At 44.6% G+C, this 23942-nt stretch overlaps 1 protein-coding gene across 3 annotated transcripts in view; it reads right to left on the reverse strand.

Moving 5' to 3' along the window:
* Nucleotides 1–11916, reverse strand: part of il1rap (interleukin 1 receptor accessory protein) — a 44171-nt gene extending 32255 nt beyond the window's left edge. For all 3 annotated transcript variants that reach the window (XR_012770280.1, XR_012770281.1, XM_075472739.1), the window contains exons 1-2: nucleotides 11475–11916; nucleotides 3604–3683 (exon numbers count right to left, since the gene is read on the reverse strand). Coding sequence is in view for 1 of the 3 variants with exons in the window: in XM_075472739.1 (XP_075328854.1) it covers nucleotides 3604–3683; nucleotides 11475–11476 (82 nt within the window). In the remaining 2 variants the exon portion in view is untranslated. The remainder of the gene's footprint in view (nucleotides 1–3603; nucleotides 3684–11474) is intronic.
* Between the last annotated feature and the right edge of the window lie 12026 nt (nucleotides 11917–23942).

Raw genomic sequence — 23942 nt, forward strand, 5'->3', positions numbered from 1 at the left:
TCCTGTTTTAAGACTTTTAAGACCAGAATAATTATTTGTAGGGTTACATGAAATCACACGAAACAGACACACGTATAGCCCGAACTAAACTATTAGAGTTTTACACCTATATACTTTTATATTATCTATAGCCGCATTCCCACTGTCAGAACCTTTTACAGTTCCTAGAACCTTTTCAGGAACGGGGCCGTTTTTTCCTGCATTCGGACATACAGGAACATTCATTTCCTGAAATGGTTCCAGGAACTGAGGGCCGTGGTCCCTAATTCCTTTGGGCGGTGGTCCCTAATTCCTTTGGGCGGTGGTCCCTAGTTCCTTTGGGTGGTGGTCCCTAGTTCCTTTGGGTGGTGGTCCCTAGTTCCTTTGGGCGGTGGTCCCTAGTTCCTTTGGGCGGTGGTCCCTAGTTCCCGAGGGCCGGGATCCCTAGTTCCTTTGGGCGGTGGTCCCTAGTTCCTTTGGGTGGTGGTCCCTAGTTCCTTTGGGTGGTGGTCCCTAGTTCCTTTGGGCGGTGGTCCCTAGTTCCTTTGGGCGGTGGTCCCTAGTTCCCGAGGGCCGGGATCCCTAGTTCCTTTGGGCGGTGGTCCCTAGTTCCTGAGGGCCGTGGTCCCTAGTTCCTTTGGGCGGTGGTCCCTAGTTCCCGAGGGCCGTGGTCCCTAGTTCCTTTGGGTGGTGGTCCCTAGTTCCTTTGGGTGGTGGTCCCTAGTTCCTGAGGGCCGTGGTCCCTAGTTCCAGAGGGCCGTGGTCCCTAGTTCCTGAGGGCCGCGGTCCCTAGTTCCTGAGGGCTGTGGTCCCTAGTTCCCGAGGGCCGTGATCCCTAGTTCCTTTGGGTCGTGGTCCCTAGTTCCTTTGGGCCGTGGTCCCTAGTTCCCGAGGGCCGTGATCCCTAGTTCCTTTGGGTCGTGGTCCCTAGTTCCTGAGGGCCGTGGTCCCTAGTTCCCGAGGGCTGTGGTCCCTAGTTCCCGAGGGCCGCGGTCCCTAGTTCCCGAGGGCCGTGATCCCTAGTTCCTTTGGGCCGTGGTCCCTAGTTCCTGAGGGCCGTGGTCCCTAGTTCCTTTGGGCCGTGGTCCCTAGTTCCTTTGAGCCGTGGTCCCTAGTTCCCGAGGGCCGTGATCCCTAGTTCCTTTGGGTCGTGGTCCCTAGTTCCTTTGGGCCGTGGTCCCTAGTTCCTTTGGGCGGTGGTCCCTAGTTCCTTTGGGTGGTGGTCCCTAGTTCCTTTGGGTGGTGGTCCCTAGTTCCTTTGGGCGGTGGTCCCTAGTTCCTTTGGGCGGTGGTCCCTAGTTCCCGAGGGCCGGGATCCCTAGTTCCTTTGGGCGGTGGTCCCTAGTTCCTTTGGGCGGTGGTCCCTAGTTCCCGAGGGCCGTGGTCCCTAGTTCCTTTGGGTGGTGGTCCCTAGTTCCTTTGGGTGGTGGTCCCTAGTTCCTGAGGGCCGTGGTCCCTAGTTCCAGAGGGCCGTGGTCCCTAGTTCCTTTGGGCCGTGGTCCCTAGTTCCTGAGGGCCGCGGTCCCTAGTTCCTGAGGGCTGTGGTCCCTAGTTCCCGAGGGCCGTGATCCCTAGTTCCTTTGGGTCGTGGTCCCTAGTTCCTTTGGGCCGTGGTCCCTAGTTCCCGAGGGCCGTGATCCCTAGTTCCTTTGGGTCGTGGTCCCTAGTTCCTGAGGGCCGTGGTCCCTAGTTCCCGAGGGCTGTGGTCCCTAGTTCCCGAGGGCCGCGGTCCCTAGTTCCCGAGGGCCGTGATCCCTAGTTCCTTTGGGCCGTGGTCCCTAGTTCCTGAGGGCCGTGGTCCCTAGTTCCTTTGGGCCGTGGTCCCTAGTTCCTTTGGGTGGTGGTCCCTAGTTCCTTTGGGCGGTGGTCCCTAGTTCCTTTGGGCGGTGGTCCCTAGTTCCCGAGGGCCGTGGTCCCTAGTTCCTTTGGGTGGTGGTCCCTAGTTCCTTTGGGTGGTGGTCCCTAGTTCCTGAGGGCCGTGGTCCCTAGTTCCAGAGGGCCGTGGTCCCTAGTTCCTTTGGGCCGTGGTCCCTAGTTCCTGAGGGCCGCGGTCCCTAGTTCCTGAGGGCTGTGGTCCCTAGTTCCCGAGGGCCGTGATCCCTAGTTCCTTTGGGTCGTGGTCCCTAGTTCCTTTGGGCCGTGGTCCCTAGTTCCCGAGGGCCGTGATCCCTAGTTCCTTTGGGTCGTGGTCCCTAGTTCCTGAGGGCCGTGGTCCCTAGTTCCCGAGGGCTGTGGTCCCTAGTTCCCGAGGGCCGCGGTCCCTAGTTCCCGAGGGCCGTGATCCCTAGTTCCTTTGGGCCGTGGTCCCTAGTTCCTGAGGGCCGTGGTCCCTAGTTCCTTTGGGCCGTGGTCCCTAGTTCCTTTGGGCCGTGGTCCCTAGTTCCCGAGGGCCGTGATCCCTAGTTCCTTTGGGTCGTGGTCCCTAGTTCCTTTGGGCCGTGGTCCCTAGTTCCTTTGGGCCGTGGTCCCTAGTTCCTTTGGGCCGTGGTCCCTAGTTCCTTTGGGCCGTGGTCCCTAGTTCCTTTGGGCCGTGGTCCCTAGTTCCTTTGGGCCGTGGTCCCTAGTTCCTGAGGGCCGCGGTCCCTAGTTCCTGAGGGCTGTGGTCCCTAGTTCCCGAGGGCCGTGATCCCTAGTTCCTTTGGGTCGTGGTCCCTAGTTCCTTTGGGCCGTGGTCCCTAGTTCCCGAGGGCCGTGATCCCTAGTTCCTTTGGGTCGTGGTCCCTAGTTCCTGAGGGCCGTGGTCCCTAGTTCCCGAGGGCTGTGGTCCCTAGTTCCCGAGGGCCGTGATCCCTAGTTCCTTTGGGCCGTGGTCCCTAGTTCCTGAGGGCCGTGGTCCCTAGTTCCTTTGGGCCGTGGTCCCTAGTTCCTTTGGGCCGTGGTCCCTAGTTCCCGAGGGCCGTGATCCCTAGTTCCTTTGGGTCGTGGTCCCTAGTTCCTTTGGGCCGTGGTCCCTAGTTCCTTTGGGCCGTGGTCCCTAGTTCCTTTGGGCCGTGGTCCCTAGTTCCTTTGGGCCGTGGTCCCTAGTTCCTGAGGGCCGTGGTCCCTACTTCCTTTGGGTCGTGCTCCCTAGTTCCTGAGGGCCGTGCTCCCTAGTTCCTGTATGTGCGAATGCGGGAAAAAACGGTTCCTGAAAAGGTTAAAGGAACTGCAGAAGGTTCCTACAGTGGGAATGCAGCTCATGTCTCTCGGCTGGCCTGGGAATGCCTCGGGGTCCCCCCAGAAGAGCTGGAGGAAGTGGCCGGGGACAGAGAGGTCTGGGTTTCTCTGATTAAGCTGCTGCCCCCGCGACCCCCGGAGAAACAGAAGATGATGGATGTTTCCCCCATGCAGGTTTTACCTCCCCTCCCCCCATAATTAACCTTGTTTTTAACCTTGATTCTCACAGGAGTCGCAGCAGAAAAGCAGAAACCTCATATTTCTGCTCCTGTTACAGCAGACAGAATCCGACGCCCTGACCTGATGTTTGTGGATATTAAAGGATGTAAAAACTCGTGTTTTCATGTGGCTCTGCTCCACTGAGGGACGATCAGAGTAACGATGTTCTCCAGCTTCCAGTCGGCCGTTAAACTCCAGCCAGCGATCGGTGCCTCCTAATGAGCCCCGGTCTGTCCCAGATGCACCTACCTGTGGGGTCGCTGGGCTGACCGACAGCCCGTCCGCCGCCCGTTACACCGAGGAGGAGGAGGAGGAGGAGGAAGGGCGCCCTGCAGGGGGAGGAAGAGCAGCGTTAGTGGGATGTCATTCATCTCTTTAACTTGGAGCTTCATGCGTTTCAGCTCGTCTCTGAAAAAAACACCACCAAGCACTTACTGGTCAGAATGGATCTTCAAATGACGAACAAAGTTCGAAGTTATGCTAGATGCTTAACACTCAAGTCATTCAAGTGCCGAGTCTTTAACTTCCAAGTCCGAGTCGAGTCTCAAGTCTTTTACTTTTTGTCAAGTCAAGTCACAAGTCATCAAAACAGCAACTCGAGTCCCCGTCTCTGCCAGTAAGTGCTCGTCATATTAGCTAATATTATCCTGTTAGCCTAGTCGGTAGTTAGCTAACGTTAGCTTGATATGATACGGGGGGGACAGGTTGGACACATTGGCCAATGATGTTTACTGACAGTTACTTATATCTTTGTGTTTTAACTTTATTAAGATCAGATTCTGCAGGTAAAACTGCAATAATAAGGTGACTTGACTTTGACTTGACCAAGAAAAAATTACTTGACACTTGCACATGTGTGACTTGGTCCCATCTCTGATTAGCATCCTAGATTTTAACGATACACTTTCAGAGTAAAGTTTATGTCGTATTTCTAGGTTTATGTACATACAACTATTAAACATTTAAATTGTACGAGGAAACCTAAGTAAAACTTACTCTTCCCCCATAATTCATGTATTACGTTAATAAAATGTTTAATTTTACTTAAGAAGCTCGAGTTCTTACTGAATCTTAAAAATACAAGGTAGAAATTATGAGTTTACTTCACCAAAAAGTCACTTTTTTCAGTGCACTGACGGAGAAATGGTGGAACATGCCGACCCGTTTGTCCCATTTTACCACCGAACCGAACACTCGAGTCATTAAGGAGCTTCAGAACGAACTGAGAGCGACGGGCTTCATCCCCGGGTGCAGATGCTTTATTTATTCATGGTTTATAGAGAATGAGTTACCAGATAAAAGCATCAGGTCAGATTTAATGTGATTAAACTCTGTGTTCCAGCAGGTTAGCGTCTAATTACTGTTTATGAGCCGGGTCCCTCCACACCGGAGAGCAGACATATTACTGTCATAAAAGTCATAAAAGTTATAAAAGTGTTTATCTATTTCATGAAAGAACAGAGGAGGGGAGGAAACATGGAGATGAGGAGAGAATTCAGGGAAGAGGAAGGCAGAAAAGGAGGATAAACAGCAGATGGAAAAGTTTCCTCCTCAGCGGGGAGTTAATAATGAGTCGGTAGGTAACGAGTTAAACCGGCTGAAACTACAAAGGACTCATCTCTGAGTGCGTAAAGCTTCCAGTTTCTGTGTCAGCGGGAAGATGGCCGAGCGAACAAAAGCAGGAAGCAGAATAACTCCGGCAGGAAAACCATCGAGGAGCCGGAGACGCTCACAGTTTCACTGGAGAGAGAATGAATCACAGCCGGGTGTCCTCTGACATCCTGCACACATTACGCTGCTGGCACCTCCAGAAGAAGAATGGGCCGAAGGCTGGAAGAACCAGGGCAGGTGTGCATTAAAGGGACAGTTCGCCTCTTTAAAGGTACAGTTCGCCTCTTTAAAGGGATAGTTCGCCTCTTTAAAGGGATAGTTCGCCTCTTTAAAGGGATAGTTCGCCTCTTTGAAGGGACAGTTCTCCTCTTTAAAGGGACAGTTCTCCTCTTTAAAGGGACAGTTCGCCTCTTTAAAGGGACAGTTCGCCTCTTCTGACATGAAGCTGTGTAACATCCCATATCAGCAGCATCATTTCTGAACATCTTCTTACCCCCTGCTGCGTCCTGTGAGCAGAGTTCCAGCCTCGTTTTGGTGTTGATGAAGGTAGTCCGGCTAGTTGGCTGGGGTTTAAAAAATAAAGCGTTTTGCTTCTCAGAACAATATGCGTTCAACAGAGTAATACATTTGCATCACAAAATGGTTCTCCAGGAAAAAGCCAGACCTTTCCTTTCCTTTCCTTTTGCTTCCTTTCCTTTCCTTCTCCTTTGTTTCCTTTCCTTTCCCTCTCCTCTCCTTTCGTTTCCTTTCCTTTCCTTTCCTTTCCTTTCCTTTCATTTCCTTTCCTTTCCCTCTCCTTTCTTTTCCTTTCGTTTCGTTTCCTTTCCTTTCCTTTCCTTTTGCTTCCTTTCCTTTCCTTCTCCTTTGTTTCCTTTCCTTTCCTTTCCTTTCCCTCTCCTTTCTTTTCCTTTCGTTTCGTTTCCTTTCCTTTCCTTTCCTTCCTTTCCTTCCTTTCCTTTCCTTCTCCTTTGTTTCCTTTCCTTTCCTTTCGTTTCCTTTCCTTTCCTTTCCTTTCCTTTCCTTTCCTTTCCTTTCCTTTACCTGCTGTGCAGACCGAGCAGCAAACACCGTAACAGGCGCGGCTGTCGGCTGTCGGCAGCAGGCAGTGATATGAAGGGAGAGAAAATAGGGCCAAGAGATTGTGAGGTCTGACTTTTTCCTGGAGAACCATTTTGTGATGCAAATGTATTACTCTGTTGAACGCATATTGTTCTGAGAAGCAAAACGCTTTATTTTTTAAACCCCAGCCAACTAGCCGGACTACCTTCATCAACACCAAAACGAGGCTGGAACTCTGCTCACAGGACGCAGCAGGGGGTAAGAAGATGTTCAGAAATGATGCTGCTGATATGGGATGTTACACAGCTTCATGTCAGAAGAGGCGAACTGTCCATTTAAAGAGGAGAACTGTCCCTTTAAAGAGGCGAACTGTCCCTTTAAAGAGGCGAACTGTCCCTTTAAAGAGGCGAACTGTACCTTTAAAGAGGCGTAGTGTCCCTTTAAAGAGGCGAACTGTCCCTTTAAAGAGGAGAACTGTCCCTTTAAAGAGGCGAACTGGCCCTTTAAAGAGGCGAACTGTCCCTTTAAAGAGGAGAACTGTCCCTTTAAAGAGGCGAACTGGCCCTTTAAAGAGGCGAACTGGCCCTTTAAAGAGGCGAACTGTCCCTTTAAAGAGGCGAGCTGTCCCTTTAATGGAAGAAATGGAAGGACACCCATAATGGGGCGCCTGGTTACTGAATAACAGACTGTTTACAGTCAGAGTGTGTCGCTGCCTTTCCCTCGTTCAACCAAAACATGTGGGGAGAAGTCAGGCAGCCAATCACAGCTCTTAGAGTCGTCATGTGGACAAACAGGCGCTGAAACAGGGGCCAAAGGGGCCAAAGGGGCCAAAGGGACCAAAGGGACCAAAGGAGCCAAAGGAGCCAAAGGGACCAATGGGGCCAAAGGGACCAAAGGGACCAAAGGGACCAAAGGGGCCAAAGGGACCAAAGGGACCAAAGGGGCCAAAGGGGCCAAAGGGACCAAAGGGGCCAAAGGGACCAAAGGGGCCAAAGGGGCCAAAGGGGCCAAAGGGACCAAAGGGACCAAAGGGGCCAAAGGGACCAAAGGGACCAAAGGGACCAAAGGGGCCAAAGGGGCCAAAGGGACCAAAGGGGCCAAAGGGACCAAAGGGGCCAAAGGGGCCAATGGGGCCAAAGGGACCAAAGGGACCAAAGGGGCCAAAGGGACCAAAGGGACCAAAGGAGCCAAAGGAGCCAAAGGGACCAATGGGGCCAAAGGGACCAAAGGGACCAAAGGGGCCATAGGGGCCAAAGGGACCAAAGGGACCAAAGGAGCCAAAGGAGCCAAAGGGACCAATGGGGCCAAAGGGACCAAAGGGACCAAAGGGGCCAAAGGGACCAAAGGGACCAAAGGGACCAAAGGGGCCAAAGGGACCAAAGGGGCCAAAGGGGCCAATGGGGCCAAAGGGACCAAAGGGACCAAAGGGGCCAAAGGGACCAAAGGGACCAAAGGGGCCAAAGGGACCAAAGGGACCAAAGGGGCCAAAGGGACCAAAGGGGCCAAAGGGGCCAATGGGGCCAAAGGGACCAAAGGGACCAAAGGGACCAAAGGGGCCAAAGGGGCCAAAGGAGCCAAAGGGGCCAAAGGGACCAAAGGGGCCAAAGGGACCAAAGGGACCAAAGGGGCCAAAGGGGCCAAAGGGGCCAAAGGGACCAAAGGGGCCAATGGGGCAATTATACAATTATTGTAAAATATAGTCAGATACTGTTGTAAATCCACCGTAAATATAAAGCAATTCGTTACAGTGCATTTATACTTTGTACCCGGTTGCTACGACAACCTCACATCCTTTTGTGGGGTAAATAAAGTCACTCCCTGTCCTGTGAAATGTTCCCTTCAGCTGAACGTGGGCAGAACCTCTGAGTTTGTGTTTAGGGGCGGATCAGAAACAGTAAAAGATTCTCTTCAGGCCCAGATCTGGTCCCACCTCAGAGGAGGAGATGAGTGATGGAGGAGGATGGGGCAGGGAGGGGGTCCCTGGAGGGACATACAGAACCACAGCTGCTCAACAACACCATCCATCACACACACCAATAAAGCAGCTGGCCACCTGCCGGCTGTTTATGGACCTCAGTGTGTGATCCTGCAGGTGGGGGGGGGGTGCCCCAGAGGATTCTGGGTAGTTGATAAGTCATTTTCAGCAGCTTCAGCAGCTCAGTCACTGCTGCGTGAAACATCATCAGCTTCTTAAAGGGACAGTTCGCCTCTTCTGACATGAAGCTGTATGACATCCCATATCAGCAACAAATTTTACTCAGAAATATTCTCCTCAGTGTGGACAAACTCTCTTGGTTGAGGAAATCGTGGGGAGTGCTATTTGAATGTGAAATAAGTGTACAGGTTTGGGACAGAATTCTTAGCCTGGGCGAAAGCCGACTGTTGCCTCCGTCAAACAGTCGGAAAAACCCAAGAGGAATCCGTTTCCATGGAGGATGGGACCTTACTCAGCAACTTAAATTCATTGGAGTTCCCTTAACCAATCATAATGTTTAGAAAGGACGTAGGTTATGCGCCGAGGTTCATGCTTACTCTCGAATCACGCTTCCCGCATCCACTACCAAAATTGACGAGGCATTCCTCTTGCTCTCGTTTTAATTGTGTAATGCTCCCCAGAGTTGAGACAACTTCATGGATAGCTTCTAGCGTCTCTTCTTCCGTCGCCATGTTTATTTCCGCTGCGGTTGAACTACAATTATATGGACTACAATGGACTCCGCGCGTGAGTTCTGCGTCACCACTCGCAACTGTTTGCTGATTGGCAAAACACTGAGCGAACCGAGGTAGGGGGATTTGGCCAGACTATGTGCGGAGCCAAAATCTTTGGGCGGAAGTACGTAGGATGGCGTCGCCAGGCTACAGAATTCTTACTTTACCATCTAAAATCTCAATCTGCAACAAGTTTAAAGAATATTATGCATAATGTTTACATTTCTCCGAACATTTTCAGTAAATATAATGTGGGTATGTCACCAAATTGTCAAAAATGTAAAGTTCATGTGGGTACAAGGCACCATTGCCTTTGGGAATGTGTTTACATTCAGAAATTTTGGAACAAAGTTTGCTCTGATATAAGTAAAGCAATGGGACAACAAGTGATTGAAAATCCAATGATGTGTTTGCTTGGTCACGTCCCTGTTTCAATTAAAAAAATGAGAATGTGGTTCAATCACTATTAATGCTAGCTAGGAAAAGCATAATGATGAAGTGGGTGGGGGAAGACCCTCCATCTATTTCTGTATGGAAGTCCTTGATTGTCGACCTTATGACCATGCTGAAACTTGGACACTTTATTGATGGCAAAACTCAGTTATTTATAGACACTTGGAGGAAACCTCTGGAAGCAATGGGAGTTGAATGCAATAGAGACCTAAATGGGCAACGCTGTGTTACCACTATAACCATTTTATATACCATTGTGTCACGCCCATGGACTCTCGTTTTTAGTTTTATGTTACGTTTTTGTGTTCATGTCTTGGTTTTTGGTTCTTAGTCCATGTTTAGTTTAGTCATGTCTTAGTTTCCCTGCACTCTGTTTATTAGTTCACTCACTTCACCTGTTTTTTCCCTCAGCTGCACTCACTCTCCAACCACTCTCACTCCCTTTTTAGTTTCCTGCCTCACCTCTTAGTTTGTCGGATCTTTGTTTGTCATCCATGCCATGCTACCAGGTTTTCCCATGTTCCACCTCGTTTTTCAAGCTAAGTATTTATTTATCCATGCCATGTTAAGTTCTTTGTTTTGTTTTCCAAGTATTTATTCCCAGCTAAGTTTTTTGATATCCGGTTTGGCCGCGCCTTTGGTTTGTACTTTGTTTTTTCATTTTTCTAAATAAATCCAGTTTTTCTTTCTTAAGTCTGCATCCGTGTCCTCCATCCACCCCACGCTGACACATTGTATCTCTGACTAGTCCGCACTGTTTCTGTTCTTGTTGTTATTATAAACGACTGTAAAAGTTTATAAATACTTTTTTTTTTTTTTTTAAACTCAGTAAGATGTCTTCAGTCGGATCTTTTTCATGTTTTTCTGTTATTTTATCCACATAAAACTCAGGAAAAAGTGAGACCTCACAATCTCTTGGCCCTATTTTCTCTCCCTTCGTATCACTGCCTGCTGTGCAGACCGAGCAGCAAACAGCGTAACAGGCGCGGCTGTCGGCAGGCGGCAGCAGGCAGTGATACGAAGGGAGAGAAAATAGGGCCAAGAGATTGTGAGGTCTGACTTTTTCCTGGAGAACCATTTTGTGATGCAAATGTATTACTCTGTTGAACGCATATTGTTCTGAGAAGCAAAACGCTTTATTTTTTTAACTAAACTCATACAGCTTCATGTGAAAGAGGCGAACTATCCCTTTAATGTTTTGATCAGGTGAATCTCTTACAGAGCTCAGATCTGATGATGAAGAGGCGCGTTTCTGCTGAGCTCTGCAGAGTCCCCGAACTGACCCGAGCGCCTAAATCTGATTATCTGAGCGGATCGATGCGCAGCAGCAACAGACCGTCAGGCAGGAAAACATCCCCCAGACTCAGTCTGACGTCACTCCTGTCATTCATAACCAAACTGTCCGTAAATCAGGGATCCTTCTGGAAACTTTGCAGGGTCTTTTATCAAATTCGGCTGGAAAATAAATTCTGAATTTTAAATAAATCATTCAATAGATGGGTAAAAGTATCCATCATCACTTTAACCCTTTGTGCGGTCTTAACATTGTGTTTACTCCCTTTGTCCTACGGGTCAAATGAGCCGCCCTACCAAAGCCCCAAAATAAAGCAACTTACTTTCATTTTAAATCCAAAATCTATTTAGTATGATGAAACCACCTGTTATTTATCTATTCAACTCAACTCAATACATTTTTTATCATGTATTTTTTGTTACACAATACAAAAAGACAATCAGCAGTTTTCAGGATTACACTTTTTTTTTTTTTTTGGTCAGTTGGACCAACAGTTTTCTTGTTTTCTCAGTTTTCTTTTACATAATAAAGGTTTATTATTGCTATTATATAAATGTGAAGTAATTACTTCTGAATTAATTATATTGAAAGGGAAAAAAACAGTGAACTTTTTTCTGCTGTTTAAATGTTTTTATAATTCACGGGTCAAAAATGACCCATAAGACAATCTTTGTACCCTAGTGGTGTACAGCCCACATGGAGACATAAACAGAAATAAAGTGTGACTTTTTCTAATGATGGGGTCCCTTTAGGAAAAGTCATAACATTTCAAGTTGGAAAAATATAGTTTCAGGTGTTTTTTCTACAGATAAACATGGTGGTGGCTCACTTTGGACCCGCAGGAACACAGGAGGGTTAAAGTGGAGGTTCTGCGCCCTGAGGCTGGGGTGGGCGGTGGGGGGCTGCATGCTGCAGACCCTCAGGGGTTTATCAGGAGAAACTCTCAGAACCGGGTTCAGTGTTTACTAAATGGTACAAAAAGGCGGGGACTTACATTGGGTGGAGGTCGGGGGCTCCGCCAGGTGCGCGTCCAGCAGCCGGTCCCGGCGGGCGCAGGAGGGGCCGGATCAGAGGACCGGAATCTGGACCTGGACCTGGATCTGGACCAGGAGGTCCCGCGGCTGACTCACAAACACTCACCCAGCGGGGACCGGCGGCCCCGGGGCTCTGGTGATTAACGGTCCCGGTCTCAGGGCTCCGCCACGGCCGTAAATCTCCCGGGGCGCACCGCGGCGGTCCGGGAGCTGCTCCAAGCTGCGCGTCCCGGTGACTAACGAGCACGGAGGACCAGCACGCGCTTCTTTAAAACAGCCCAGAAGTGGACCGGAGGAGCAGAGGCGGAACCGCAGCGCGCGCAGCTGGAAACAGCTGGACGCAGCTGGGACCCAAAGTGAGTGAGGAGCGCGCGGAGCTGCGGCGGACCCGCGCGGACTCGAGCTGCTGTAAGTAGGAAGTGGAAGCTGATTCCGGTCCACGCTCCTCCTTCTGTCTCACTGTTGCGACACCAGCTGATTTCCCAACAGCGCGAGCTGCTCCGACCGCAGATCAAACAGAGGCAGCACGAGCCTGCGAGCAAACTGTGACACTAAAGGAGCAACCAAACACACGGGCACGCGCCTCAGGGGTCCTCAGCTGTGTTCCTGCCACATGTGTCCCAATAAAGCTGAACTCAGGCTGCAGGATCCGGATGAATCACCGGGAGCTGCTGGAGTCTGAGTCCGTCTGAAGTGAGAGAAACTTCAGTGAGAGAAACCTCAGTGAGAGAAACTTCAGTGAGAGAAACTTCAGTGAGAGAAACTTCAGTGAGAGAAACTTCAGTGAGAGAAACCGGGTTTACATGAGCAACAGCTTCCTGTTCAAGATCAGTTCAGAGATACAGAGCTGAGCTGTGCAATTCACTGTAATACAATCATAATAACATCAGATCCAGTTAATTAATATTCCACAGAGAGGGGCCTGATAACTGAAGGCTCTGCCTCCCAAACTGGCAGCTGGTTCCACAGAGAGGGGCCTGATAACTGAAGGCTCTGCCTCCCAAACTGGCAGCTGGTTCCACAGAGAGGGGCCTGATAACTGAAGGCTCTGCCTCCCAAACTGGCAGCTGGTCCCACAGAGAGGGGCCTGATAACTGAAGGCTCTGCCTCCCAAACTGGCAGCTGGTTCCACAGAGAGGGGCCTGATAACCGAAGGCTCTGCCACAGTTTTTGTAATCGGTCTGAAAGTTGACCCACTGTGGTTAGGTGTAGGGTTGGAGGGTTGGAGCTGTAATCTGATTACAGCAGATTGGATTACTTACAGAGTTACAGATGTGCACAGCTGTCAGCACTGATTCCTGGTGTGATGTCGCCCCCTGCTGATCACAGCCTGTAACAACAGAAAGTGGAAATCTGCTTCCTTCTGAAATCTGAAGGAAAGGAGGAACATCTCAAATCTGTGTAGACAGTTTCATTGGATGTGTTTGAGGTAGATTAATCAGGTGAGATTAATCAAGTGAGATTAATCAGGTGAGATTAATCAAGTGAGATTAATCAGGTGAGATTAATCAGATGAGATTAATCAGGTTAGATTAATCAGATGAGATTAATCAGGTTAGATTAATCAAGTGAGATTAATCATATGAGATTAATCAGGTTAGATTAATCAAGTGAGATTAATCATATGAGATTAATCAGGTGAGATTAATCAGATGAGATCAGTCAGGTTAGATTAATCAGGTCAGATTAATCAGGTTAGATTAATCAAGTGAGATTAATCAAATGAGATTTGTCAGAAGAGATTAATCAGGTTAGATTAATCAAATGAGATTAATCAGGTTAGATTAATCAGGTGAGATTAATCAAGTGAGATTAATCAGATGAGATTAATCAGGTTAGATTAATCAAGTGAGATTAATCAAGTGAGATTAATCAAATGAGATTAATCAGATGAGATTAATCAGGTTAGATTAATCAGGTGAGATTAATCAGGTTAGATCAATCAAGTGAGATTAATCAGATGAGATTAATCAGGTTAGATTAATCAGGTGAGATTAATCAAGTGAGATTAATCAAATGAGATTAATCAGATGAGATTAATCAGGTTAGATTAATCAGATTAGATTAATCAGATGAGAATAATCAGGACAGATTAATCAGGTTAGATTAATCAGGTGAGATTCATCCGGTTACATTAATCAGGTGAGATTAATCAGGTTAGATTAATCAGATGAGAATAATCAGATTAGAATAATCAGGTTATATTAATCAGGTGAGATTAATCAAGTGAGATTAATCAGATGAGATTAATCAGGTTAGATTAATCAGATGAGAATAATCAGGTTAGATTAACCAGGTTAGATTAATCAAGTGAGATTAATCAGATGAGATTAATTAGGTTAAATTAATCAGGTGAGATTAATCAAGTGAGATTAATCAAATGAGATTAATCAGATGAGATTAATCAGGTTAGATTAATCAGGTGAGAAAAAATCAGGCGAGATTCATCCGGTTATATTAATCAGGTGAGATTAATCAGGTTAGATTAATCAGATGAGAATAATCAGATGAGAATAATCAGGTTAGATTAATCAGATGAGATTAATGAGGTGAGATTAATCAAGTGAGATTAATCAAGTGAGATTAATCAAGTGAAATTAATCAGGTAAAATTAATCAAGTGAGATTAATCAGATTAGATTAATGAGGTGAGATTAATCAAGTCAGATTAATAAAATTAGATTAATCAGGTGAGATTAATTAGGTGAGATTAATCAGGTGAGATTAATCAAGTGAGATTAATCAGGTTAGACTAATCAGATGTGATTAATCAGGTTAGATTCATCCGGTTATATTAATCAAGTGAGACTAATCGGATGTGATTAATCAGGTTAGATTAATCAAGTGAGATTAATGAGGTGAGATTAATCAAGTGAGATTAATCAAGGGAAAGTAATCAGGTAAAATTAATCAAATGAGATTAATCAGGTTAGATTAATCAGGTGAGATTAATTAGGTGAGATTAATCAAGTCAGATTAATCAAGTGAGATTAATCAGGTGAGATTAATCAGGTGAGATTAATCAGATGAGATTAATCAGGTTAGATTAATCAAGTGAGATTAATCATATGAGATTAATCAGGTGAGATTAATCAGATGAGATCAGTCAGGTTAGATTAATCAGGTCAGATTAATCAAGTTAGATTAATCAAGTGAGATTAATCAAATGAGATTTGTCAGAAGAGATTAATCAGGTTAGATTAATCAAATGAGATTAATCAGGTTAGATTAATCAGGTGAGATTAATCAGGTTAGATTAATTAGATGAGATTAATCAGGTTAGATTAATCATATGAGATTAATCAGATGAGATTAATCAAGTGAGATTAATCAAATGAGATTAATCAGATGAGATTAATCAGGTTAGATTAATCAGATTAGATTAATCAGATGAGAATAATCAGGTCAGATTAATCAGGTTAGATTAATCAGGTGAGATTCATCCGGTTACATTAATCAGGTGAGATTAATCAGGTTAGATTAATCAGATGAGAATAATCAGATTAGAATAATCAGGTTATATTAATCAGGTGAGATTAATCAAGTGAGATTAATCAGATGAGATTAATCAGGTTAGATTAATCAGATGAGAATAATCAGGTTAGATTAACCAGGTTAGATTAATCAAGTGAGATTAATCAGATGAGATTAATTAGGTTAAATTAATCAGGTGAGATTAATCAAGTGAGATTAATCAAATGAGATTAATCAGATGAGATTAATCAGGTTAGATTAATCAGGTGAGAAAAAATCAGGCGAGATTCATCCGGTTATATTAATCAGGTGAGATTAATCAGGTTAGATTAATCAGATGAGAATAATCAGATGAGAATAATCAGGTTAGATTAATCAGATGAGATTAATGAGGTGAGATTAATCAAGTGAGATTAATCAAGTGAGATTAATCAAGTGAAATTAATCAGGTAAAATTAATCAAGTGAGATTAATCAGATTAGATTAATGAGGTGAGATTAATCAAGTCAGATTAATAAAATTAGATTAATCAGGTGAGATTAATTAGGTGAGATTAATCAGGTGAGATTAATCAAGTGAGATTAATCAGGTTAGACTAATCAGATGTGATTAATCAGGTTAGATTCATCCGGTTATATTAATCAAGTGAGATTAATCAAATGAGATTAATCAGGTTAGATTAATCAAGTGAGATTAATTAGGTGAGATTAATCAAGTCAGATTAATCAAGTGAGATTAATCAAATTAGATTAATCAGGTTAGATTAATCAGGTTAGATTAATCAGGTGAGATTAATTAGGTTAGATTAATCAGGTGAGATTAATCAAGTGAGATTAATCAAGTCAGATTAATCAAATTAGATTAATCAGGTTAGATTAATCAGGTTAGATTAATCAGGTGAGATTAATCAGGTTAGATTAATCAGGTGAGATTAATCAATTGAGATTAATCAAGTGAAATTAATCAGGTAAAATTAATCAAGTGAGATTAATCAGGTTAGATTAATCAGGTGAGATTAATTAGGTGAGATTAATCAAGTCAGATTAATCAAGTCAGATTAATCAAATTAGATTAATCAGGTTAGATTAATCAGGTTAGATTAATCAGGTGAGATTAATCAAGTGAGATTAATCAGGTTAGATTAATCAGATGTGATTAATCAGGTTAGATTAATCAGGTGAGATTCATCCGGTTATATTAATCAAGTGAGATTAATCAGGTAAAATTAATCAGGTTAGATTAATCAAGTGAGATTAATGAGGTGAGATTAATCAAGTGAGATTAATCAAGTGAAATTAATCAGGTAAAATTAAGCAAGTGATATTAATCAGGTTAGATTAATCAGGTGAGATTAATAAAGTGAGATTAATCAAGTCAGATTAATCAAATTAGATTAATCAGGTAAAATTAATCAGGTTAGATTAATCAAGTGAGATTAATGAGGTGAGATTAATCAAGTGAGATTAATCAAGTGAAATTAATCAGGTAAAATTAAGCAAGTGATATTAATCAGGTTAGATTAATCAGGTTAGATTAATCAGGTGAGATTAATTAGGTTATATTAATCAGGTGAGATTAATCAAGTGAGATTAATCAGGTTAGATTAATCAGATGTGATTAATCAGGTTAGATTAATCAGGTTATATTAATCCGGTTTGGATTGGACACACAGTGTGTTTGTGTGACTGAATCTTGGACTTCAGGACTTTTCTGACCCAAAGGTTCCCGAATGAAGAAAATACCCAGAACACTGCAGCTCACTGAGTGGCAGCATGTGTTAGCTTGTGGTAAATCGACCCACTGTTCATCATGTTAGCAAATATACTTCATGTGGCAGTTCTCCAATTCTCCCATCACTCTGAGGGAAAAACAACCTCCATCTGCAGGCTGTCCTCTGTCCCTAACTCAGGGGGAGGCGCTTAGGCATCTCTGGACCCACCATCCGTGGGGAGGAGCTCCACCATCCAGAGGGAGGAGCTCCATCATCAGGGGGAGGAGCTCCAACATCCGGAGGGAGGAGCTCCACCATCCGGGGGAGGAGCTCCAACATCCGGAGGGAGGAGCTCCACCATACGGAAGGAGGAGCTCCACCATACGGAGGGAGCTCAGAGTCGAGCCGCTGCTCCTCCACAGAGAAAGGAGTCAGCTGAGGGGGTTCCTCTGGTCGGGATGTCTCCTGGGAGGAGGCCCCGGGGTCAGAACCAGAACTCAAATACAGAAAACAGCAGCCCAGAGGTTAGTGCACGATGAAGAGGAAAACTGCAGCTGAGCCAGGAAACCTCACACCAAACAAAAGACTAAATAACAGAACAAACCAGAACAGAGATCAGTCAAAGGAGCCAGAAAACAGCAGGAAACTGATGAGAAAGGGAGGCAGCTGGGGCCGATTGGCAATGAACCGGTGAGCTGAGGAACTGAGGACTCATGAGAAACTAAAGTAAAACAACAAAATAAATCAGATCTCCCTTATTGAACTTTCTCTAAAGCTGCATTACACCACACATCATAGATGCCTGGTGGTGCGTGTAATTACATTCAATGGACACCAGGGGGCGCCAAACCGCCGTCAGATGGCTTTTTGGATGGATGAACGTTGACATCTCTTTTAAATGAGCTTCATTTGGATTGTTTCTGGATCCTTTGGCTTCAGCCTTCATGTTGGGTTCACAGCGGATAGTCACAGAGTCTTTTTGTGTCTCCTCGTTAAATTTGGATGAAGCTCCGCAGCTCTTAAGACATCAAAACATTTCACAGAATGGTCTGTGAGGTGGAAACCAGCTGCTGAGTGTTCAGTGCTGCAGCAGAAGGAGCTGCACGAGCCTCGTTTTTCACTTCAGAACTTCTTCTCCTGGGAGGAACTCTGTCTCCTGCTCAGCGTACAAACTTACAAACTGGGATTCAGAGAAGACAAAGCACAAAACCCACCTGAAACAAATGTAGAAACATCGTTTTAAGGGATCCTGAGATGATGAAGCAGAGCCACCATGTTGCTTCCCACTGAGCAGGATGTGATCCCAGCACTAGATCTAGTTCTGACCTTCTTATTTACTTCATATGTCAGACAAACAGCTGGAAATATATAAGAGGCTGAAATAAAGTTTGTAGGTTAGATTTAATCTGAACTATAACCTGATTATAACCGCAGCTGAGAAAGAGATGATGTTCAAACTGACTCATATTTACAGGTGGATTAAATAAGTTTTTATTAACATGAATATGAACGGACTGATTATTTATCAGTTTCTCAGTCTCTGCTCCGTGTTTCCTCTGAGCTTCATTCCTGATATTCTGCTTTAGTTTTCACGACGGCTGAGCAACGATTAATATGTTTAATCTAATTAATCACATGATTTCCCTGATTAATCCCGATTAATCTCATTTGTACGCAGAATCCAAAAATGAATCCAAAAGTAGCGTATAGCTTTTAGCATTTAGCTTTATTTTAAATGTGCTGCCATATGAATGAAAGTGCCATAACATTTGTTGTGCAAACACACTTTTAACATCAGCATCTTTCTGTAGTTTTTATGTAGAAGCCTCGCTCCACTGTCTGTTTCCTTGAATGACTTGCTGCTATCAGTTGTGTGTTTTGCCTTTAAGTGATATTTTAGACTGGAACTACTACGCTGAGAAGACAATTCAACTTGGCAGAGTTTACAGATGACTTTGGTTCTGTCGACTCCGCCGTCTGGAAGAACTTTAAAATGAAAATGGCCGAGTAAAAGTTCCGTACTCTTCTCCATGTTTGGTGGATCCGCCGATTACTTTCTTTTCCTGTTCCACAGCAGACAGCAGCAGACTTTTACAGAATAAAAGCCTGTGAGCAACAGACTTTTACAGAATAAAAGCCTGTGAGCAGCAGACTTTTACAAAATAAAAGCCTGTGAGCAACAGACTTTTACAGAATAAAAGCCTGTGAGCAACAGACTTTTACAGAATAAAAGCCTGTGAGCAACAGACTTTTACAAAATAAAATAAATAATAAAATATTTATCTGCATTAAATAATTTGCGAGTTAACTCGCCCAGCCCTAGTTTTCAGTCCTCACTGTTGGATTCTTCTTCTTGTCTTTACCCCCAGACGTCCTCAGGTGTCTCAGTCCCACCTGTCTGCTGGTAATCACTCACCTGTGGTCACCTCAGCCAGATTGTTTCCATCCTGCCTCAGCAGCATCTTTTGTTGAGTTTAAATAAAACCTTTGTTCATCTGGGCCCTTAACCTCAATCTCCAACGAACTGTGACAAAGTTTTTCAGTAAAGTCAAAGGGAAGAGCTTCTGATTCAACCATGCAAAGCCAGTTTTTCTCCAGAAAGTTTAGAAAAAAGGGGCTCAGTTCTTCTCAATATCCAGATTAGAAAGACAGAAGTACTCGTATTTGAGTTCTTTATTCAGATCGGATCACAATGACGTGAACGCGCCCTGATGGCGGCTTTAACCAGATGAAAGTGTTGCGTGCGATGACACCATCGACCCCCTTCGCCCTCCTGATGAGGACTTTGTGTTTCGTTAAAGGAAACACGTGAGCATGACGTGGACATGATCTCATGGCCAGAGGTGGGTAGTAACGAGTTACATTTACTTGAGTAAGTTTTATAAAACATTATACTTCCAGGAGTAGTTTTAAATCTCTATACTTTTTACTTTTCCTTGAGTAGATGTGTGCAGCAGAAACTGTCCTCTTACTCCGCTACATTAGGCTACAATGAGCTGGTTACTTTTCTTCTTACCTCTTTGGTATTCTACGCCTCATTATTTTTATCCCCCCGCGTACGCCTCATTTTAATGTTTTATTCTGACAGAGAGAGAGACTTCCGCCAAAGGCTCTACCACCTGACTGTGTTCCACCAATCAGACGCAGCCGTGCGGTCTGGTCACGTGACCGTACTCGATCTCAGCGGCGGGACGGGTTAGCTTTAGCATTAGCAGTCGTAGCAAACAAACAAAGAAACAGATGAAAAATGTCAGAACCAACGGTGGGAAATGAAGACGCAGACGAGGCCTCATACTGAAAGCATGTTTACCTTACAAAGAGTGAGAAACAGCAGCTACATTATGTGTCTTCTGTGTCAACCAAAACAAACGCACATTTCAGCAGAAACTCAACATCTAACTTGAGGAAACATGTAGCGCTAAGTTTCCTAAACTCGTTTTTCCCCCCATGGATAGGTGAATGTTTGTTTTTTAGGTTACATATGGGTTACATATGTTTTAAACATTTCCTAAGGCTCTTTGATTTTTTATTGAGGCACTTGAATTTACCTGGATTATTTTAATTTAAGATAATTTGTAATTAATTAATTCATTTTAATTTATTTTATCAATGGGATGAACTCTAATTTGCCTAAAGATGGTTCTTTAGTATTTTTGCCTGTCTGATTGAATGCTTGTGTTAGCAAATAAATCAGACGTTACTCAACAGTTACTCAGTACTCGAGTAGTTTTTTCACCTTTTTACTCTAACTCAAGTAATTATTTGGATGAATACTTTTTTACTTTTACTTGAGTCATATTATTCTGAAGTAACGGTACTTTTACTTGAGTACAATTTTTGGCTGCTCTACCCACCTCTGGACGTGGACATGAGCTCATGATGGTCCTTTTTATTGGAGGACGAGTTGCTTCTTTAACACATAAAACACGGTCGCTTCCTTTATGAAAGGAAAGGTATTAATTCTGTCCCCCAAATTCCTTTCAGCTGCAACTTTCACTCCATAAAGTCAGACTATATGAGCATAAAGACAGGACACGATCATATGTAGCTGCAGGTGGGCCTGGCTGCATCATCCAACCATGTCAGGAACTGAAGTTAACCTGCAAATGTCTTGTGGGCGGAGTTTGATACTTATAATCTAACATCCTCCTGATGTGTATCACATCATGTGATACAGAGTTTGATAAATTTGATAATTTAAAGTTTTAATTCCGTGTTTTCCACAAAATATCTGAACTAAACTGAACAAAAAGGCTGTGTTCCAAACCGCACTTCTCCTACTAGTAGTTAGTATGCGAGTTTGAGTAAGCGAGAAGTTCCATGCATACTAGATTCTCTGAAATGTTGGGTATGCATCATGAGGTTACTACTCATACTCAAACTACCCAAGATGCAACGTAACGTGACGTCGCCGATTGTCATTTCCTGTCAAAACAGCAGTTTCAAGCTAGCTACAACAAGGGTAGGTTCACTTCCTGTTTTCAAAACAAAAGCACCAATTGTATTGTAATGGCTTTCCCCATAGAAATAGAGAGTAGAATGGCCAATGAACGCAACGGCCTTTGGAACGGTGGCGTCAACAGACTGCCATCTTGGAACGTGTCTAGCGCCGCCGAGCGCTGCATTGAAATTAATGAACATCGACCGGAACTAAGCAGACATACGGAATTAAATCGGCGTAAATTGACATATTTGACAGCCGGTGTTTTTTTTATCCTCGTTCATTACAAATGTTAAGCATTTACATGGGTAAAATGATATATAAGCCAATGTTGGTCAACATAGCCTATATTTCTGCTCATAACGTAGGCCTGATTACCTTTTCTTTCATTCATACGAACTCCTAAAATGACAGATCAGCTTGGTTAAGCCTAAAATGTTACTGTACAGTCTTTTGGAAGATACTGCACACTCTTGTCCAATGCTGAATTTATTTAAACAACGTTTCGTACACTGGCCGAAACGTTACCCTTCTAGTGCAAAACTCAGCTTACAGAATAGCTCCACGGGTATTTATTCACAAACTACGGTGTAAAAAAAAAAAACATATACGTAAGTTAGCTGTTCTGTCACAAATCGGGCACTTCGCTCAAACAAGATCCTTACCACTTAAATGCTTTCTTGGAGGGCCCGTTATCGTGTTTTAAGTCACGTGAACTCTTACCTGAAGTTCAACAATAAACAAACACACCAACATGATATACCACATGAAAATCATTTTTAATGGGAGATGTTTAAGTAAATTGAACAACAACGGAGGTGTACGGAATGTTGTCGTGCTGCAACAAGCACTGTTGCAAATAGCATGCCTATGCTAACTTTAAAGTTATTCTTACCGTGTTTTAGCCACTTAAACCATTTCCTGAAGGGCCAGTTCAACAATAAACAAACACGCCAACATTATATACCACATGAAACCCACTTTTAATGCGAGATGTTAACGTAAATTGTACCACAGCCGAGGTGTGCGGAATGCTGTTATTGACGATTGACTAGCATGCTAGGATTGGAACCATGTACCAAGATGGCGGCGGTTCTGACGCATGCCCAGAGGCTCATTGGCCATTCTACTCTCTATTTCTATGGGCTTTCCCTATGATAAAAGGCAACGGGTATTTTATTTTGTGAAAATAACAGGAAGTGCGTTGCTCACTGCGGCTAGCTTTAGTAGCACCGAATTCGTGGGAACAAAATTGTAAACAGCCGGTATTTTGTCAGGTTTTCAACACGTTGGGGATCTAAACGACTACTTTCTCACCTGAAAATGTTTCAAATGTTGCTAAAGTTTACAGAGTTTAGAGCTTAAGGGAAATCAGCTTCAGGCCGGCTGATTTCGGCTCGGGCAGGAGCGAAATGCATTGTGGGTAAACGCTCTGCATACTGTCTGATCGATGAGTATGCAGTATGGAAGTATGCGGTTTTGAACACAGCCAAAGAGTTCAATATAACGTTTTAATTCTTCTTCTATGGCTGAATGTTTAACAGCTCTAAGCAGCAGCGCCCCCTGCTGGCGACTGCAGTTTGATTTTATTTAAATGAACCAAAAACATAATTATTCTATAAAAAAACATTTCTTTTCTCATGTGTCTATGCATGAAATCTGCACGATATCTTTGAACTTATCTGGACTGTTGCTTGTTTTTAAATTCATTTAAATGATTTAATTTGTTTCTCTTTATATTCTTTTATGTATTTTTAGTGCTTCTTCCACTCCCTGCTGCAATGCTTTTATTTTATGTGAAGCACTTTGAACTGTTTTGTACATGAAATGTGCTACAAATAAATTTTATTTTATTCTCAGTATTTCTAACATTTGATTAGATATGTGTGAAATAGATTTGGAGCTAATAAAAGTATTTTCTGTCTCCTCCTACATCCTTTATTTCCAGAGCTGAGTGCATCATGTGGGCTTTGGAGGACTTTTTAAATGCATTTTAAATCTCCTTCACAGCCATTTAAAGTCAGTAAGGAAATGTTTTCACTGCACATAACAGAACTGAAATGTTAACGTTTCTCCAGAGGAAATGCTTTGTCCAGCACTTCAGTGTGGATGGAAACATTCAATAATTCATGTTTCTGTTAGTAAAAGTGTCCTGATGCTGAAGCTTTGGTTCCCGTTTCTGTTTGCATGAGATGTGGTGCGGACTAAAAATAATCCTGTGTTCAGAGGGAAAAGAGCCTTTTTTCTCCGGATTCAAAGGATCAAACAGACAGAAGCAGAGAGGAGACGGACACTCGTGTTCTCATGTTGTTCTTTTTTTTATTTTTCAGGGATCTTTTTCATCCTGCTGCGTATTCGCAATGACTTTTCTAATATATGATGCGTAATATGAAGGTGTCTCAGAAAAGGTGCAAACATCAGCAAACACAAAGAAAGAGTTCAGCCCGGCAGCAGTCCATCCCCCCTGTCCTCCGAGCGGCCGACCGGAGGTCAGCGCGACAGCGGCAGTGCCCCCAACAGGCCGACCGACACCACGGGGAGGTCAGCGCGGCATCGGCAGCTCCCCCAACAGGCCGACCGACACCACGGGGAGGTCAGCGCGGCAGCGGCAGCGCCCCCAACAGGCCGGCCGACACCACGGGGAGGTCAGCGCGACAGCGGCAGCGCCCCCAACAGGCCGACCGACACCACGGGGAGGTCAGAGCGGCAGCGGCAGCGCCCCCAACAGGCCGACCGACACCACGGGGAGGTCAGCGCGGCATCGGCAGCTCCCCCAACGGGCCGGCCGACACCACGGGGAGGT

Source organism: Odontesthes bonariensis, chromosome 9 (assembly GCF_027942865.1).
Source record: "Odontesthes bonariensis isolate fOdoBon6 chromosome 9, fOdoBon6.hap1, whole genome shotgun sequence".
NCBI classification, from domain to species: Eukaryota; Metazoa; Chordata; class Actinopteri; order Atheriniformes; family Atherinopsidae; genus Odontesthes; species Odontesthes bonariensis.